Below are 18,966 nucleotides of genomic sequence, written 5' to 3'. Positions count from 1 at the left end.
CAACAATTGGGGATAAAGAAAAAAGCTTGAAACATCAGTTGTTGGGTGTGAAAAATAACACAATTTTGTCTAATCATATTTTGAAACCGGTTCGTTGGTTTGCATTGAGCAACCAGTTTTGACAAACATTTAAAATTTGGTGATAGAGAAAACAGCTTGAAACGAAAGTTGTAGAGCGTAAGAAATTGAATCATTTTTGCTAATTGGGTTTTGAAACTGGTTTATTAATTTGCAACCAGTTATTGAAAATTACTTCAAAATTGTATATAGAGAAAAACGCTTGAAACAAAAGTTGTAGACAATAAAAAATTGGACGTTTTTTGTTAATTGGACTTTGAAACCAGTTCATTAATTTGCAACCAGTTATCAAAAATTACCTCAAAATTGAAGATAGAAAAAAAAGTCCTGAACAAAAGTTGTAGACTGAAAAATGGAACGTTTTTTGCTAATTGGATTTTGAAACCGGTTCATTAATTTGCAACCAGTTATCAAAAATTACCTCAAAATTGAAGATAGAAAAAAAGCTTGAAACGAAAGTTGTACAGCGTGAAAAATTGAACCATTCTTGCTAATCGGATTTTGAAACCAGTTCATCAAGTTGCAACCAGTTATTGAAAATTACCTCAAAATTGTAAATATAGAGAAAAAGGCTTGAAACAAAAGTTGTAGACTGTGAAAAATTGAACGTTTCTTGCTAATTGAATTTTGAAACCGGTTCATTAATTTGCAACCAGATAATTTTTTATAACCAGTTGAAAATTATTGAACCCGGTTTCAAAATCCGATTAGCGAAAATAGTCCAATTTTTCCCGCTGTACAACATTTGTTTCAAGCTTTTTTCTTTATCTCCAACTTTTAGGTGGTTGTCAAAACTGGTTGCTCAATGCGAACCAAAACGAACCGATTTCAAAACATGATTAGACAGAATTGTGTAATTTTTTACGCTCAACAACTTTTTTCTAGCTTTTTTCGTTATCACCAATTTTTGCATAATTTTTGATAACTGGTTGCCAATTAATGAACCGGTTTCTTAAAATTCATATCACGTTTTTGTCACCTTAGTGTGTAGAATAGGTACATTGTGTCGATAAAAACTGGTTCGAATTGTTCAACCAAACCGGTTTCGGTCATTTCATGTCAATTTGGTCAAAAAAAGGATTTTGAAAGTCATGTCTTTCGATTTCGCTCATTGAAAGTTCAAATTTCAAAATGACGCTGTACGTGGGAGCTACCATTTAAAATTCTGAAAAAAATTCCATAGATGTACCTTTTGATGCTTTTTCGAAATATTCGAGTTTCGAGATGGGATCTCTTAATGGAGGGGGAGCACCCTCACCACCAATTTAAGGCAAAACTTTCGAAAAAAATCTAGGGCATGTGATATATCGAATTGTATGTTTTTGGTGACGCTGAACAGGAATATGACGTTCGATTTTTGATTGAACCCCATCCACGGCCCCCAGCACCTCCCCAAATGGGGTAAAAGTTCAAAATAGAGTTTTTTTCGTGCGACACATTAAATATTATGTTTTTGGTGACGCTGAATACGAATATGACGTTAGATTTTTGATTGGACCCCATCTACGGCCTCCAACCAATTTTTTGGACTTTTACCAATTGGGGAGGTTCTGGGAGCCATGATTGAGGTCAATTTGAAAAACTACGGCTATATATTCGCGTTCAGCGATATCAAAAACATACTATTTCATGTGTTACACGATTGAAACCATTTTTTTTTTAGGTTATCCCATTGGGGAGGTGCTGGGAGCCGTGGATGGGTCCAATCAAAAATCTGACGTCATATTCGTGTTCAGCGTCACCTACCTTATACGTGAATGAATACAAATTTGTCTTTAATTCATCATAAATATTCATTTGTTTGCAAAGATACCGTATTCCAAAAAATTTCCATTTCATTTTGGAATATTCTTTTTAAAATATTCACTGATCGGCTATTTTGTAATCCGGATCTATCACCGCTGCCATCATTTGGAAAGGTAGTCTATCACTTTCGGCGACTTTCTGAAAAATTTATAAATTCGAACAAAGTGTAAAATATACAAATAAACTGAACCGATGGCGGAGCAATGAAACAAACTTACTAAAATGTGATCCTTTAATGATACACCGTTGCTGATTTTTTTGAAAGCTTCGTCTATATCAGGCCAGTCATTAGGATTAATGAACCCTATCATCATTATCCAAACAGCCCAACGATCTTTACCATCGCAGTGGTTAAATAGAATGGTAGCCATGTATTCGTTTCTGTCCTTCACATAAAGTGCTGTGAAATGTATGCAAAACGATTAACATTTAGATAGATCGGGTCGAAAATATCAGATGGATTTTCAGGCCCTTTTTAGAATTCAGTGTGGAATATTCACCTGTAATAGGTATTTTACCTACCCAAAGAAGTATACGCATCGACTAGATCATGATTTTTGATTTTCTTTTTGATTGCATCCTTGATTAAGATTTTTTCATCAGTTTCGAATTGATTTATAACTTCTAATGCGAACTTAAAAGATTTCTTGATCAGGGTGTTTTCTAATGAATCTCGTGTTTTCTTCCATTTATGGTATTCTAGAGTGAATAATGAATTAAAAAATGTGTGTACAGTTTGCTTCTTCTGTCTAAATTAAAATAGTAAGGTGAGTGGTGTTGCAGTCTGAAAAATAGTTTTGTAAATAGCAGACACCTTGACAGATAGTCTTACCTTTTTTCATGCTTTCTACATCTTTGGTTATATCTTGTGGTGTAAAAGCGCTACCTTCAGGATCTCGATCTCTCTACGTTGAAATAAAAGCGAAGAAAACAGATAAAATAAAAAATGAGAACTGGAGGAATGCTTTAAATGCTTATCTAATAATTGAGTTAATAAAACCCTGTTGAACAAATTTTTTCGCGCTCTCGAGGTTCCTAAACAGTAAAGAACATTTTTTTCATCACTTACATCGAGCCAGACTTTCATTAAATTGGCAAACGGATGTCTTTGCTTTCTTCTTCTTTTTGTCAAGCTTCTTTTATGTGCTAGAAAAAGATTGACAATATCTCAGTGACCTACTACCTATCAAATAATGTAGGTAGGATATTTTAGACAATGTGCACGTTACTGTGATTGTAGATGTAATGCATTTCTCCCCTGTTTTGGACTAATGTTAAGACCATTATAATATAGGTTTCATCTTTCCTGTGCAGAAATTCTCCTAAGTACATCGCCATAACAAATATTGGACTGTTGACCAGAGCGAAACAGAGGTCTTTAAATATTGGATTCTTTTTATGCCAGGGTTTATATTTTTCATGTATGAGACGTTTCTGTGTAAAAAAAATCATAATTTAAGACACATTAGGTAGAATTTGAACAGAGAAAAAGGTTTCAGATAACTCGTGATTTTACGTACTCCATGATTATAATTAGCGATTTCATTATTTATCACTGTACGATTAGCTTGCTCTCGATATGGAAGAATGAGTGCGATAGTTTTCTCATCGAAATTAGCGTTGACTATGTTTGCAGCGTCAATTTTATCTTGCTCAGTGGCCGGAGGTAGTTGAGGTCTTAATGGACCATCATCGTCTTCATCAGAACGATAGTAATAGTAACTATAATAGTAATAACTCGTTGTGTACGAACGTCCTCCTCCTCCACCACTGCTCCCTTTACCTTTTGAACTACTCGGACTTGATTTCCCAGTGACCTGCGAATGATATTATTGAAGCATTTATTGAAGAAGAAAAAAAAAGGGGGTCATTTATGTTCTTACCTGATATTCAGAACAGGTCACTAAAAAGCACAAAACTACGACTTGTAATTCGTACATTTCAAATCGATTTTTATTTTGAGAAACTCATTTGCTCAGTACAGATTTGCGGATCCAATGATACTATTATTTTGTGACTCGAATGCGGATGCTTGTGCAAAATTATTTTATCAACTTGGCTATGCTACCGTAATTGAAGTTTTCCACCTGTTTAATATTTGATTTCGAACAATTATTACTATCTATTGAATTTACTGCGTTTTGAATCTAGTTACGTGTAAAAAATTTTATTATCTGATAATATTAGCGTGCAAACAAATGTTTAGAATGGTAAAATTCAATGACGTTTACGACTAACTCGCGCTAATACGACTTGGTAATCGTGCGATTGAAATTGGATGACTAATTCTTCGCGCGTTGCGATTGCAATGTGCAGATTTTTTGGTATTTTTTTGGCGGGGGGGCGTTGTTTAAAAATTTGGTGGATCGTTTTACTTGTGGCTCAATTTTTTACTGAGTTATGAAATTTTAAAAAATTGAAAAAATGTTTCCTCGGTCGAGTCATTTGTAGGTATTAAAATTGAATTTGAGTTTGAATGAAATATGCATTTATTAATGTTGGTACATATCAGATTTTTGAAATTATATGTAGCTAATTTGAGAAAAGAAGCAGAATTCCAAGGCACATGAATGATCAAAAATTTAATTCTCTGGACTCTCCATTTTTGCCATACCTACTTACTTACATAAAATGCTTTGTTCAGCCCAATGTGAGCCTCAATAGTTTAGAATGTGTAATTTCCCTGATTGTTCTATATTTAGACGAGTTGTTGAAAATTTACACCTGTACAATTTTTCATTTCAAACATGCAACAATGTTCAGCTGGAAAATTTCTAGATTTAGCGCATGTGAACTCTTGTTTTCCTATTGTCTGGCAGCAAACTTGAATTATCAAAGTTTGTACTTTTACAAAGTCAAATTCCTACTCTTGAATTAACAACAGGCATACAAAATTTTGACCCAGACAAAGGGAAATCGAAAAAAAAACTCCAAATTACACCACCACCAAAATTTGTTTTTCGATTGCTGAAATTTGCTTTTTGTATCTTATTTTTAACCTTCCGAGTCAATATTGGTGATGGTTTCGAATCGTTTTGGACCCTCCGGTGGATTTTCGAATCTCCAGTTTTCGAGGAAAAAAACGAAAAGGTCACACAGATGGTAAATCCGAGATCAGTGCTACCGACTACAAAGGGCAGCGTTTTCCAGAAGGCCGCCGTTTTTCAAAAAAGTTGTCAAACTTCAGTTTTAAAAGATAAATGCGATCATCATTTTTGAAAATTAATTGAAGATTTCTGTTTTGAACAGCTAGTGAAAAATTCATTTCGGTTTTGAAAAGAGTATGCAAACTTTATTTTCGGAGGGAATATGCAACACTCATTCTTGAAGAGGAAAAAATAAAAAATTCATTTCTGAGCAAAAAATACGCAAAATCTTAATTTTTGAAGAAAAAATAAAAAATCTAATTTTTCAGAAACTAAAAAATCTAATTTCTGAATGGAAAATGGAAATTTTATAGAACAAAAGGTATTTGAACTTTGCTTTTTAAAAAACGTTTTCTGTGAAATACTTTCTCTAAAAAAAAATCGTTATTAGAGAAAAAATGTCTCTTCAAAAAATGTTTGTTGGGAAACAATATTTGAACTCAACTTTAAAAATGAAAACTTCTATTTTGAGAAAACTTGTTGAGAAGAAACTTCTCCAATAAGTTTCAGCTTTTCTCCTTTAGGTACACATTCGCGAACGATGAATTTTTCATTTTTTCAAAATTAATTCCTAGTAAATTTTGAGTTTGAGCCGACACAAGATGGTTTAAAAATATGTGCCTGAATCGGTCGAAAGGGCCACAAAGATAGTAAATTTAAGTATGCTGAATTTCATTTTCATCCTACGTACGGGGTGGCGTATTTTGAAAAACGTGAGAATTCGAAAACCCGAAACCATCATCAGTTGACTCACAAGATCAAAAATACTCAGGGTACGAACAAAATTTCAGCCTTTTATGTAAATTTGATCAAAATTTGATTTTTTTCAAGAAAAAGGGGCTTCATTTGAATTTTCAAAAATTCGCCAAAAAATAAAAGAACCTTCTTATAAATAGTATTAAAATATGTTTCATTTACTTACCTCTTCAATAGCATTAGTGGCACCAACGCGTAAGAAATTGAAAATCGAACTTCGCATGATCATTTGTAAATGGTTTGGTTTTTCTACTGACTTTGTTATGTTTTAAATATTAATTACGCTCGTTGTAGTATCACTCTCGATAATTAATTGTTCAATCTGGGTAAATAGTGTTTATCATAATAAAATTTTATACCTGCCAAATATTTGATTTCGAAAATTTTTCATGATGAATTTTCAGTTTGTCATTCAAATCTTATTAATTAGTTGAAACTACATACAAGATACCTACATAAATATTGAAACTCAAAAACTGATTTTCACGTTCAAAATTTTAAACATTTTCAATCTTTTTGTATTGTTTTTGTGGACGTATTTTTTTTTTTCTGAATGAATTTTGAAGATCGACGATGAAACTTTATGAATGTCGATATTCCTGATCGAAGTTTTGTAGCTTCGAGGTGTTCTGGAGCCGCGAGCAGATTTTTGGTTTTGAAAGGCTCAAAATTTGTTTGTGCTTGTGCAATTTCAAGCTTTCCTTGCAAATGAGTGTATCTGAAAATCATTTTATCTGAAGTAGTCTAATAATGAGTTGATGTAAGACTTTTAAAAATATTTGTTTACGAAAGTACATATAATAATATGAATATTTCGAAAAATTCGTCCTGTTTCAGATAAGTATCAGGATCACACTGTTGAAAAACGTCTGTTCCTCAAAAATACTCGTATTCAGAGATAGGTTGGTTTATAGGTAGTATCTACCATAACAGCCATCATTTCATAAATAATTCGATCAGGATCGTCGGTGGCTTTCTGTGCAACATAATTTCAACAAAAAAAAATGTTATTCGAATTTATCGCATTATTCGAATTGTGAACATGAGATAAAGAACACTAGTTGGTATACCTACCAAAATATGATCCTTCAATGATACTCCATTGTTTTTTTGTTTGAAGAGGTCATCGATCTTGGGCCAGTCATCGTGAATGGTGATACCTATCATCATGATCCAAACAGCCCAACGGTCATGACCATCAGAATGATTTAGCATTATTGTTGCCATGTAATCGTATTTGTTCTTCACATAAGAAGCTGCGTAAAAGTGTGATGGATATAAATATGTAGATTTGAAGAATTTCTCGATTCATTTTACCAGAATTGAGTTTACCTAATGAAGTGTACGCGTCGACTAAATCATGATTTTTGATTTTCGCTTTGATGGCATCGTCGAATTTTATGTTCAGATCGGTTTCAAACTTGGTTATTACAGCTGATGAAAAATTTAAGCTTTTGTAAATCAACGTGTCTTCCAGCGAATCTCGTGTTTCCTTCCAATGCGGATATTCTGAAATGAATGCGTACTTTGTATTGGTCTGAATTGCTTTTCTATACGTATAGTGTTCAAAATATCACAAAAAATGTGTTGAAATTGAAAGTGAAGTGCGTAAATGACTTTGGAGAGGATTTTTAAAGTCCTATTGCTGGTGTCATTAAAAGTTGAAAGCTTTTTGATATAGCACTCTCTGATCTGCTGATCAATTTTTGATGATTTTTTGAAGGTTTAAAAAATTTAAAAAACCTGTTTCAAGGTCGATTTTTGTACCAATGTGAACAATTTTTTCAATTCAACTTCCATACATTAACAACTACAATTCTTGGCCATTCTGGTGCTTCCAATGATTTTTAAATTTGTCACAATTGAGCTTCAAATCACTGCTCACTTTATAGCAACCTTTTTTATTCGTATCTTTTTTGAAAAGTGTACCCTATTCTCTAGTAAAATTGTTGAAAGAAAATTTTAAATCTCCATATCTTCAAGCCTTTATGGTATGTACACAATTTTTTTTATTCTAAAAATACGTCAGGATGTCTACCAGGTCGACGCGAAAATCTCGAAAAAGTTGCGATTTTGAAAATAGGTCGCAAAAATTGTGAAAAGACTTCAGCTGGTGTCAATTTTTTCGCAAAAATTGCAGGAAGTAATATTTTTTTAATTCACTCTTTTTTATGAAATTTTAGAAGATGATTTTTCAAATTTAGGTAATAAATACTTACCCTCCAAAACACATTATTTTTCATTAGTGCTTTTTCTCAATTTTTTTAATGTTATTTTTCTTTTGCATGTTATACCTATATTACCTATTTATTTTTTCATGTTATATTTTGTCTGTGCAAAATGAATTAATATTTGTAATCTGTGTCAAAACAGCAGACGCAAAAAAGCCTAAGTTGCTGGGCGTCTTTAAATAAAAATTTATTCATTCATTCATGTCCGAAGGGTAAATCTCCGAAAATTTATTCAGATATTGCTGCAAAACATGCTCTGCTCTCCATTTGATTTTGTTCCAATTTGATTTTTTAGTGACCACCACTTTAGTAAATTAAAAATTTCATCACTAATTTCCATAGATATTAGATACCTACCATCTTCCAATGTTTTTGCAGCATTGTCTACATCTGTTTGCACAACAGCAGCATCTACAGGATCTCGATCATTCTACAGTGGAGCAAAATCGAAACAAAAATCAAACATAAATCTGAAGTCGAGAGATAAGTTAACTGCATGGAAATCTGCTTGGTTTTATAAGAATTACTTACGGCTAGCCAAACTTTCATTAAATTGGCGAACGGATGTCGTTGTGCTCTACGCCTTTTGGTCAAGCCGTTTTTATGCCCTGGAAAAGGATTGGTGACAATTTTTCAACCATGGAATCGTTTCTCGTAAGTTTAGATTTGGATAAAGTGCATATCTACGACTACGACTTACTGTGGTTGTAAATGAAATGCAACGCACTCATTTCTTGACACAGCGTCAAAGCGATAATGATGAAAGTTTCATCTCTTTTGTGCAGGAATTCTCCCAAATACATGGCGAGTACCGCGATCGGATCGTTGACCAAACCAAAACACAAATCCTTGAATATTGGATTCTTTTTATGAAGTGGTTTATATTTCATCTCAATGAGACGTTTCTGTGGTAAAAATGTACGATGTAGGGACGACATTATAAGCCTCCTGATGATTATAAAATAACATAATATATTTGTAGCACGTACTCCGTTATTGTAATTGGCAATCAGGCTATTGATCACTTGACGATGGAGTTGCTCTCGAAATGGAAGTATGGAAGCGATGACTTTCTCACTGAATTTAGCATTGACAATATTCGCCGCATCAGCTTTATCTTGCTCAGTTCCTTCGGGTAGTTGAGGTTCAGCTGGTCCGTAGTCTTCGTGAGAATGGTAACCGTGATAGAAATAGTAGTAGTGGAAATAATAAGGATTGTAATAGTAGTAAGATGGTACATATCCGCCACCGTAGTATCCACCGCCGTAAGTTCTACCACCGTGTAGTAGCCAGCGCCACCGCCTATTACTCCATATCCTTTTCCTTTTCCAGCACTTCCACCACTTCCACCACCGCCTCCACTGCCACCACCACCTTTTCCTCCTCCTTTTCCACCTCCTGAACTACCTCCACTTTTTGGAGGAGATGAAAACCAATGTCCTGTAATCTGAAAAACGTTCCTATTCGTAATCAAATTGTACGAAATACGAATATTTATTTTGAAAAAAATATAGGTCTTCTATAGTCGCTTTTCTTACCTGGTCAAATGTGAAGGTAGCTAAAAATCCGTAAAAAATTAATATTGAACCACGCATATTGATTTGCTAATGAGTAATGAAGTTTTTACGGATTTGATTCGGTTGTGGGATTATCGTTGATCGAACTGATTCGCTGCTAAAATTGTGCAATGCCCATAAAAATTATTTGTCTAAACTGTGTAAATAGTATTTATCGTGTTGGAATTTGGCATAGGTGAAATATGGAATTTGAAATAGAATTCGCCACGCTTCTAATCTGTTCATTATTCATTGCATTGCACCACTCGAAAGGGAATTAAGGTAAACTACCAGTTGCGGATATCGACACCAGTTATCGATAATCTTTTTATGGCGCTCTATGTGGCAAAAAAAAAAAAAATGATATACAGTGCAAGCAATAAAGATATATGATGATGATGATGATCTTTTTCTTCGTCATCAGGTTAACATGTGTACAACTTTACATCGCGATTTTCAATTGAGAAGTCCTAAAAAAAAATCCTGAAATAAAAGTGCGAAATTTTCGATGATTTTCGAAGTGTTTCGTTTTACGAAATTTTGAAAAAATGGAAAGGTGTAAGTAAAGGGTACTCCCCCCCCCCCCGGAAAATGATAGGCAAAATGCCCTTAACCTCGGATTTCGATGAAACTCACAGGGTATGCTTAGTACCCCCAAAAAATAATTTTGAGCCCATAATCCGCTCCCCACCCCACCCCCCTCAGGCAGGGGGGCCAAAAAACGCGTTTTTCAGGGGAAAAATTCTGCATCAGCGAGTAATTTAGATAAATTTATTCTGTAAACGAATATAGTTAGAGGATACATGGGGGTACCTCCCTGAATTTTTTCAGAATTTTTCATCGCATGGGGGGAGAAGGAGGGACAAAAGAAAACTTCAAATCGACATTACTCCGGAATGAAAAAACATACCAAAACGATTTTTTCGTCAAATATGTATTTTTAGGTCTACTTTTTATAGAAATCATCACCCGGCCATTTGGAGTTGTGGGTCAAGCTCAAAAGCTCAAAAAACACTCAAAAAGCCATGTTTTTTACGTTTTTAGATCCAAAAATATGGACAAATGGCCGAAATCGAAGAGAACCAAGTTGTTCAGCGTGAAATTTTACCTCAGAATGTGTAATTGAAAATTCATTTATACCGCGCGATCGTACGGTAAAACTACACGCGCAGAAGTATTTTTGCTTATAAATGTATGTACATATATGTAGGTATCAAGATAGCTGAAAGGGTATTCCTGAGTAAAATAGGTGAAATGCCCCTGTCCTCAGATTTCTGAAACTTTGATGAAACATCGTTGGGTACCTTTTAAAAAAATGTTGGAGCCAAAAAAAATTCCCCCACCCCACCTCCCTTGCTCACAATAGCGAAAAAACGTTTTTTTGGGGGAGGGATCATGCTTCAACAAGTTTTGAAAAAAAATCTGTATTCACTCAAAATATGTACTTTAAGAAGAAATGATTCTTGCAACGTAAATTTTTTCAAAAATTGTTGGCTCCCCAGGGGGAAGATATTGACAAAAGAAAATTGGAAACTGCCGTATCTTCAAACCTAATTCAAGCACATGATTTTTTTTCAAAAATATATCAGCATGAGTACTATAATTGGCATTTTTTTTTCAAATTTTCCCTCCAGGTGGGCCATCTTCAAAAACTCAAAAAACACTCAAAATTGTGTTTTTTGGGTCACGGCACCACCAAAAAAAAAAGCGATCTGTAATTTTGCATTCTGGCCTCCAAAAACAATAGAAAACCAGCTAACTTCTTGAAACTTCAATTTTGGGGCCATAGGCACCCCCTCTCACAAATTTTGGGGTGAAAGTAGATTGACAATATGGTTATCGTTATCATATAAATCGAACTCGCTGAACACGAATATGAAGTTTTATTTGCAGTTGGATCCTCCTGACGGCCACATTGTGGAAAGGGATTGCCCAAAAATTAGATTTTTTGTGAAAAATGCTTCATTATAGCGTAATTAACGCAATGCAAGTTCTTAATCAAGATTTTCTTTAATTACAAGTATTTTTCAACTAGGTACATAGTATCTAACTCAAAACTATCAGAAAGGTTTCTTTTTGGTGTCGACCATTAAATTTTTATGTGAGTTACCTACCAAGTACATTGAAAACACAATAGGTATACCTACCTAGTAGATTGGGTGGATCGCGAAATAATGGGGAAAAACTGTGAAGTTTTATCAATTACGGAACTTTTTTATAGAAGTATTTGCTTTAGGAGAGGAGAAGGTATGAGAAATAATTAACCTGGAAGAAGTTCATCATTGGTGTAAATTTTTTGAAAAATTGTGTTGAAATATGTATGTTCCACTTATCACTTCGAGAGCACCAATGGCTGCAAAGCATAAGAAAATAAAAATTGAACTTCGCATCATCGCATGATCATTTCGCACCTCGGGAGTAATAAGGTCACATCTCAAAAAAGTGAAATTTTACAGGAGAGTGACTTTCTTTTTTTTAAAAACTTGATTCATTATTTTTATCAACTTATAATTAATTGTGAGGAATGAATAGCACCTCATTTTAAAGATCTGGTATCCTACCTTCATTTAGCATAAGAACACTTTGAAAAATAAAATCTTAAAGAGGAAATATTTCAATGTCTGGAAAACATTTTGAGTTATAACCTTTCATTAAAGTTGATGTGGAGGCGAAAGGAAGCGTCCAAATAAAATTTCATGATCTCAAAGTTGTAGAGAATTAAATTTCCAATCGACATAATGTCGTTAATTTTTTTCTAGAGTGCTTATTTTTTGAGTTTTTCTCAAAAAACTAAAATTTCATGATATTTGCAAATTCATTTTTCTGAAAAGTGATCAATAAAAAAATTTTCCATTTGGTACAAACCAATAAAAAATGCACTCCTTGTGACTATTTCTAACTGACAAACATTCAAAACAATCAAAACTATTTGTTAACACTTTGCATGTACAAAATTTGCTCAAAAAAGGTGGAGTTTTTTGAGATGTACCCTTATAACTCCAAACAACTTGCAATGTTGTTGAGATTTTGAGTTAGGCCATTTGTGTTTTTTACAAGATCTAGATAATGTACCCAACTCAAAGTGTAATTTTTGGTTGAGGGGGGTCATACAAACCCCAAAAATGCAAAAACATCAAAATCAATTTTTTTTGAGATGTGACCTTATTACTACCGGGTGCGATTTGTACTCGTAAAATGATTTTGTTTTTCTACTGACTTTGTTATGATTTAAATGTTAATTATGTTCATTATAATACTTACCCGCGATAATTAATTGTCCAATCTGCGTAAATAGTGTTTATCATAATGGAATTTTACACCATGCGAAGTATTCATGATGAATTTTCGCTATTACGTCGTTATTAAATCTTATTAATTAATTGAAACTTGACAATTGATTTCACGTTCAAAATTTTGAACATTTTGTCTCTTTTGGTATTGCTTTTGTGGATATGTTTTTATTTTCTGAATGAATTTTGAAGAAAATTACGAGTATTCTCGCGATTATTTTATCGATTATGAAACTTCATAAATCTCGATATTCCTGATCGAAGTTTTGTAGCTTTGAGGTGTTCTGGTTGCGTGAGCGGATGTTTGGTTTTGAAGGGCTCAAAATTTTTTTGTGCCTGTGCAATTTCAAGCTTTCCTCGCGAATGAATGTATCTAAAAATCATTATTCTTGAAGTATAGTTAAATAATAAATTGATGTAAGCGTTTTAAAAATATTTGTTTATTTGTTTACAAAAGTATGAATATTTCAAAAAATTCGTCTTGCTTCAGAAAGCAGAATCACACGGTTGAAAAACGCCTGTTCCTTAAAAATACTCGTATTCAGAGATAGGTTGGTTTATAGGTAGGATCTATCATAACAGCCATCATTTCATAAATAATTCGATCAGGATCGTCGGTGGCTTTCTGCGCAACATAATTTCAAAAAAAATGTTATTCGAATTTATCGCATTATTCGAGTTGTGAACATGAGATAAAGAACACTAGTAGGTATACCTACCAAAATATGATCCTTTAATGATACTCCATTGTTTTTTTGTTTGAAAAGGTCGTCGATCTTGGGCCAGTCATCGTGAATGGTGATACCTATCATCATGATCCAAACAGCCCAACGGTCATGACCATCAGAATGATTTAGCATTACTGTTGCCATGTAATCGTATTTGTTCTTCACATAATAAGCTGCGAAAAAGTGTGATGGATATAAATATGTAGATTTGGAGGATTTCTCGATTCATTTTACCAGATGTGAGTTTACTTAATGAAGTGTACGCGTCGACTAAATCATGATTTTTGATTTTCGCTTTGATGGCATCGTCGAATTTTATGTTTAGATCGGTTTCAAACTTGGTTATTACAGCTGATGAAAAATTTAAGCTTTTGTAAATTAACGTGTCTTCCAGCGAATCTCGTGTTTCCTTCCAATGCGGATATTCTGAAATGAATGCGTAATTTGTATTGGTCTGAATTGCTTTTCTACGTAGAGTGTTCAAAAATCTACAAAAAATGTATTGAATTTGGAGGTAAGGTGCATATCAATGATTTTGGAAACGATTTAAAAGTTCTATTGCACTTGTCATTAAAATAGGAAAGCTTTTCGAATTAGCATTCTCTGATCTGACCAAGTTGGATTGAATGAAAGAGCACATTGTAAGATCCCTCGTAAGCATAATTTATCTGAAGCTTCCGGTGATTTTTCAATTTTCTCCAAGAGCTTCAAATCACGTTATGAGAAGGCTAAAAATGAACTTTTTAGGACCTACGACTTTGGTCGATGATACTTATCGAGCGCAATCCTAACAATTTTAGGTAGTTACCGTGAAATTGCATCTGTTCCAACTCAAAAGTGAATTTTTGATCGCAATTAATTGCAGGAAGTAATATTTTTTAAATTTACTCTCTTTGCTCTCCATTTGATTTTGTTCCAATTTGATTTTTTAGTGACCACCACTTTAGTAAATTAAAAATTTCATCACTAATTTCCATAGATATTAGATACCTACCATCTTCCAAAGTTTTTGCAGCATTGTCTACATCTGTTTGCACAACAGCAGCATCTACAGGATCTCGATCATTCTACAGTGGAGCAAAATCGAAACAAGAATCAAACATAAATTTGAAGTCGAGAGATAAGTTAAGTGCATGGAAATCTGCTGGGTTATATAAGAATTACTTACGGCTACCCAAACTTTCATTAAATTGGCGAACGGGTGTCGTTGTGCTCTACGCCTTTTAGTCAGTCCGTTTTTATGCCCTAGAAAAGAATTGGTGACAATTTTTCTACCATGGAATTATGCATATGCATCTCTATTCTACTTGATAAATTGAAGTGGTGTTTTCTATGTAACGCCATCACTGCAAAACAGCTGGAGTGTAAAATCAGTTTAAATCCAGGGAATTTTAAATCAAAAATTTTCGATAATGAAAGAACAATGTTTTTGTTATGGGAAGAAATTGATTTTTTTGACTTGAAAATTTCAAAATTCAAGTGATTTATTGTAGAAAACGTTCTAAAAAAACAACAGCAAAAAGACCCAAACGAAGTGAGGGCAAATGCTCTCAGAATTTTGTAATTCGAGAAGTAAAAAAAAAAATCAATGTGAGAAGTTTATTTATCAATTTTTTGAATTTGAATAAATAATACTTGGATTTTTAGAAGGTTTGATTTTGAAGAAAAAAAAAACAACAACAAAACTAACAGGCCCGAGCCAAAAAATCCATTTGATGAAATTTTGTTGAAATTTCAAGGTTCAAAAATCTGCCGAAGGATCTGAAAATTTTAAAAAATCGATGGAGGCTAAAAAATGACTTGAACAGATTGGAAAGATAAGTAAATTGATTAAAATAATCGAGATGCTGCGATTCAGCTCCAGTTATGAATCGAATTCAATTTTCACGATTCAGAGTCTGATTCAGAATCCAATTCAAAATTGATTCGCGATTCATTTCCGGGATTTGAATCGCCCAATTTCTAATTCTGACCATTATAGACTCAGGTTAGGATGTAGATGGTCCACTGGATTCAAAAACTCTATACAAATTTGAGATACGTCCAGCAGAGAGGAGCCTTAGGGTGAAATCGTATTCAATTCTTTTGGGCGGGTAATTTTGCTTGTACATCATAGGTTTAGGTTTGCATGAAAAGTGCATAGATATCTACGACTACGACTCAGACTCACTGTGGTTGTAAATGAAATGCATCGCACTCATTTCTTGACACAGCGTCAAAGCGATAATGATGAAAGTTTCATCTCTTTTGTGCAGGAATTCTCCCAAATACATGGCTAGTACCGCGATTGGATCGTTGACCAAACCAAAACACAAATCCTTGAATATTGGATTCTTTTTATGAAGTGGTTTATATTTCATCTCAATGAGACGTTTCTGTGGTAAAAATGTACGAGTAGGGACGACATTATAAGCCTCATCGTGATGATTAAAATAATATAATATATTTGTAGCACGTACTCCGTTATTGTAATTGGCAATTAGGCTATTGATCACTTGACGATTGAGTTGCTCCCGAAATGGAAGTATGGAGGCGATGACTTTCTCACTGAATTGAGCATTGACGATATTCGCCGCATCAGCTTTATCTTGGGCGGTTCCTTCGGGTAGTTGAGGTTCAACTGGTCCGTAGTCTTCGTGAGAATGGTAACCGTGGTAGAAATAGTAGTAGTGGTAATAATAAGGATTGTAATAATAGTAAGATGGTACATATCCAGCTCCACCACCGTAGTAGCCACCACCGTAAGTTCTACCACCGCCGTAGTAGCCACCCCCTATTACACCATATCCTTTTCCTTTTCCAGCACTACCACCGCCTCCTCCGCCACCTCCTCCTCCTCCTTTTCCACCACCTGTACCACCTTCACTTCCGGAACCACGTCCTCCTCCAGAACTATGTCCTCCTCCGGTGGCATGTCCACCGCCAGCAGCGAAATTTTCAGTCTGGAAGAGGTTTATCTAGTTAGTCTTATTGATTACATACTTATTAAGTTGAAGAAAATATCTACAGAAATACGTTCAACTTACCTCTTCGATTGCATTAGTGGCTACAAAGCATACCAAAATGAAAATTGAACAGCGCATGTTGATTTGAAATTTTTTTCTCCTGAATTGGCTGTTGAGCGAAATGATGATAAAATTCATTGTTTACCGAAACGATGTAATAACAATAAATTAAAATTATTTGTCCTAATTGTGTAAATAGTATTTTAGCGTAATGAGATTCTACCTCTGTGAAATCATCAGATTTTCGAAAATTTCCATTGCTCGAATGAAAAATGAATAAAAAACGCTATTTTTAGGGGTAAATATGAGGGGAAGTGGTTGAAAACTTTTATGGGGATGCCTTGCCTACTAAGAATGTACATAACGTATTGAAAAGTGTTCAAAATCGGTTAGAATGGGTTTGAGAAAAGTGTTATTGAAATTTCAGAGAAGGGGGGGGGGTCCCCAAAAATGGGAGGTGGTGTGGATCTGAAATTTTTCACGCGGAAGTTTCTCGATGCTACCCACCTTCCATGCTAGTATCAACCCGAACGCTATCGGGAGCAATTTCATCCCTCGCCTTCCCAAGCGCCGATAGCTTTTGTGTGTTGTTTAGAAAACCCCTCTCATTTGAATGGTTCTAGCCCCACTCTCCTTAGGGGTAGACCGGTAGAAGAACAGTTGATATATCACTAGATCGGAAATTTGACGTGGTAGGTACTGTACAAATTATTTGAAAATTTTCCTTGGATATGTTGTTATTGTTTGTTGTTCGTAATTCTCATCTCAAGAAAAGTCTTTCCTCAGTCCCTCCAATAATATTAGCCGTCTATATAGAGACCTCCAAAGCTGAAAAAATTAAAATACCTAATGTAGATAAAGTTTTCTCTGCGAGGAAAGTTTCAAGTCATGAATAGGTTTTTTGCTTCAAACCTAAAAATGAAATCTTTTTAATAGAGATTCTAACCGATTTTTTCCAAGTTTTCAAAAGTCTTACTTTTCAAGATGTCAGAACGTCAATAAGTCAACTGTGAAAATTTTACATAATTTTACTACAAGCTGTTTAAAAGTCATAGGTACTTAAGATCTAAACGTCCACTTCAATGTTACTCAAAGTCAAAATTTCAGAAATTGGTCATTTTTCTACATGTTTTTAAAAGGCTGATATGATGCCCTATGTAGATTCGTCTAAATTTGTTCCAAGTTCCTGAAAGTCGGACAAAATAATTATTGTAAAATTGAACAAATTTTTGTTACCTAGGTTGATGAATTTTTTCGAAGTTTTTAAAGGCTGACATCGAGTGCTTTTCTGATGAAGATCGACCAAATCTGAGGATTGGAAATTAGAAAGAAAAAAATGTAAAAATATTCATTTTTCTTCATTTTATTTTGAGGAAGGGGAGAAGTTCCACTTTTTCATCATGTCGAGAGGTCAAGCGTATTCAAAAATGAAAATGGACCATAGATCCAAGGATTAGAATGTTGAAAAAAATTTAAAAATTTCATATTTTCGGATTTCTTACATCTATAATTTGAGATGAGGAGGGGGGAGGGGGTTCCTGGCACGAATTATTTTAACCAACATGATTGGAGAAATTTTCTCATGAAACCAGACAACATTGGGGCGACATCAAGAGCTCTTCCCTCTAATCCACTGGTTAGTTTTGAATGGAGATAAGGGGCTAAAAATTGGTACCTCTACCTACATATATGAGTTGATTTTATCTAAGTAGGGACTTGAATGAGCTGTCAGAGCTAGAAAGTTCGCAATTTTAAAAAATTTGTCTGATGCTTCGATTTTTTCATATTTTGTAAAATTGGGGGGGGGGACTCGCCGGAACCACTTATTTCTCACCGAGAGGGCTGAAAATTTCGTGGCGTGATTTTCTCACCTGAGGTAACAACTTTAGGGGATGGGAGCGGAAAAAACGAAAAAAAAAAAGATTCCACCATGTATAATACATATAAGGTACACATTGTCGGTATCAAAATTTTGAAATTATTATGTGAGAAAAGAAGCAAAATTCCAAGGCGCATAAATGATACGCTGTGTCACGTTGGATTCTCCACTTTTGCCATACCTACTTATGTACTTAAAATGCGGAAGAAGTTCATTAATGGTGTAAATTTTTGAAAAATAGTGTTAAAATATGTTTCACTTACCTCTTCGATAGCATTAGTGGCTGCAAAGCATAAGAAAATGAAAAATGAACTTCGCATCATCGCATGAAAATTTGTATAAATGATTTTGTTTTTCTATGTACTGACTTTACTATGATTTAAATGTTAATTGTGCTCATTGTAATACTTACTCACGATAATTAATTGTACGGTCTGCGTAAATAGTGTTTATCATGATGGAATTTTACACCTGCAAAGTATTTGATTTCG

The 18,966-nt window shown here is 34.1% G+C and overlaps 4 protein-coding genes across 8 annotated transcripts in view; 1 reads left to right on the top strand and 3 right to left on the bottom strand.

Annotated features, from left to right (window-relative positions):
- Adcy2 (adenylate cyclase type 2 Ac76E) overlaps positions 1–18,966 on the top strand; it is a 605,017-nt gene that overhangs the window by 463,899 nt on the left and 122,152 nt on the right. The gene's annotated exons all lie outside the window — the stretch shown is intronic.
- LOC135848858 (uncharacterized) lies at positions 1,845–6,051 on the bottom strand. Its single transcript, XM_065368927.1, has 9 exons — positions 5,953–6,051; positions 3,768–3,971; positions 3,405–3,701; positions 3,114–3,318; positions 2,954–3,030; positions 2,717–2,789; positions 2,407–2,583; positions 2,103–2,284; positions 1,845–2,022 (listed from the first exon to the last, which is right to left on the bottom strand). The coding sequence occupies exons 2-9, from the start codon at positions 3,822–3,824 to the stop codon at positions 1,942–1,944; spliced, it is 1,149 nt and encodes a 382-aa protein (XP_065224999.1). The 5' UTR covers positions 3,825–3,971; positions 5,953–6,051; the 3' UTR covers positions 1,845–1,941.
- On the bottom strand, positions 6,620–9,612 carry LOC135846784 (uncharacterized). The gene is made up of 9 exons (XM_065366066.1): positions 9,556–9,612; positions 9,425–9,477; positions 9,007–9,340; positions 8,718–8,922; positions 8,549–8,625; positions 8,375–8,447; positions 7,119–7,295; positions 6,861–7,042; positions 6,620–6,762 (listed from the first exon to the last, which is right to left on the bottom strand). The coding sequence occupies exons 1-9, from the start codon at positions 9,610–9,612 to the stop codon at positions 6,679–6,681; spliced, it is 1,242 nt and encodes a 413-aa protein (XP_065222138.1). The 3' UTR covers positions 6,620–6,678.
- LOC135847383 (keratin, type II cytoskeletal 2 epidermal-like) lies at positions 13,291–18,825 on the bottom strand. Its single transcript, XM_065366882.1, has 9 exons — positions 18,739–18,825; positions 16,618–16,705; positions 16,051–16,533; positions 15,762–15,966; positions 14,760–14,836; positions 14,586–14,658; positions 13,841–14,017; positions 13,583–13,764; positions 13,291–13,488 (listed from the first exon to the last, which is right to left on the bottom strand). Exons 1-9 carry the CDS (start codon positions 18,750–18,752, stop codon positions 13,405–13,407), a joined length of 1,383 nt encoding a protein of 460 aa, XP_065222954.1. The 5' UTR covers positions 18,753–18,825; the 3' UTR covers positions 13,291–13,404.

Source organism: Planococcus citri, chromosome 5 (assembly GCF_950023065.1).
Source record: "Planococcus citri chromosome 5, ihPlaCitr1.1, whole genome shotgun sequence".
Lineage (NCBI taxonomy): Eukaryota > Metazoa > Arthropoda > Insecta > Hemiptera > Pseudococcidae > Planococcus > Planococcus citri.
This window is presented reverse-complemented; position numbering and strand designations above follow the sequence as displayed.

Coding starts and splice junctions, on each gene's coding strand:
- LOC135848858 (XM_065368927.1), bottom strand. CDS start 3,824: ATGTACGAATTACAAGTCGTAGTTTTGTGCTTTTTAGTGACCTGTTCT. Junction 2,584..2,716: donor TGTAGAAAGCATGAAAAAAG/GTAAGACTATCT, acceptor TATTCACTCTAG/AATACCATAAATGGAAGAAA. Junction 2,023..2,102: donor CATTAAAGGATCACATTTTA/GTAAGTTTGTTT, acceptor TAAATTTTTCAG/AAAGTCGCCGAAAGTGATAG.
- LOC135846784 (XM_065366066.1), bottom strand. CDS start 9,612: ATGCGTGGTTCAATATTAATTTTTTACGGATTTTTAGCTACCTTCACA. Junction 8,448..8,548: donor TAATGAAAGTTTGGCTAGCC/GTAAGTAATTCT, acceptor GCTCCACTGTAG/AATGATCGAGATCCTGTAGA. Junction 7,296..8,374: donor TGCAAAAACATTGGAAGATG/GTAGGTATCTAA, acceptor CATTCATTTCAG/AATATCCGCATTGGAAGGAA.
- LOC135847383 (XM_065366882.1), bottom strand. Junction 15,967..16,050: donor TTGCCAATTACAATAACGGA/GTACGTGCTACA, acceptor TTTTTACCACAG/AAACGTCTCATTGAGATGAA. Junction 13,765..13,840: donor CGACGCGTACACTTCATTAA/GTAAACTCACAT, acceptor ACTTTTTCGCAG/CTTATTATGTGAAGAACAAA.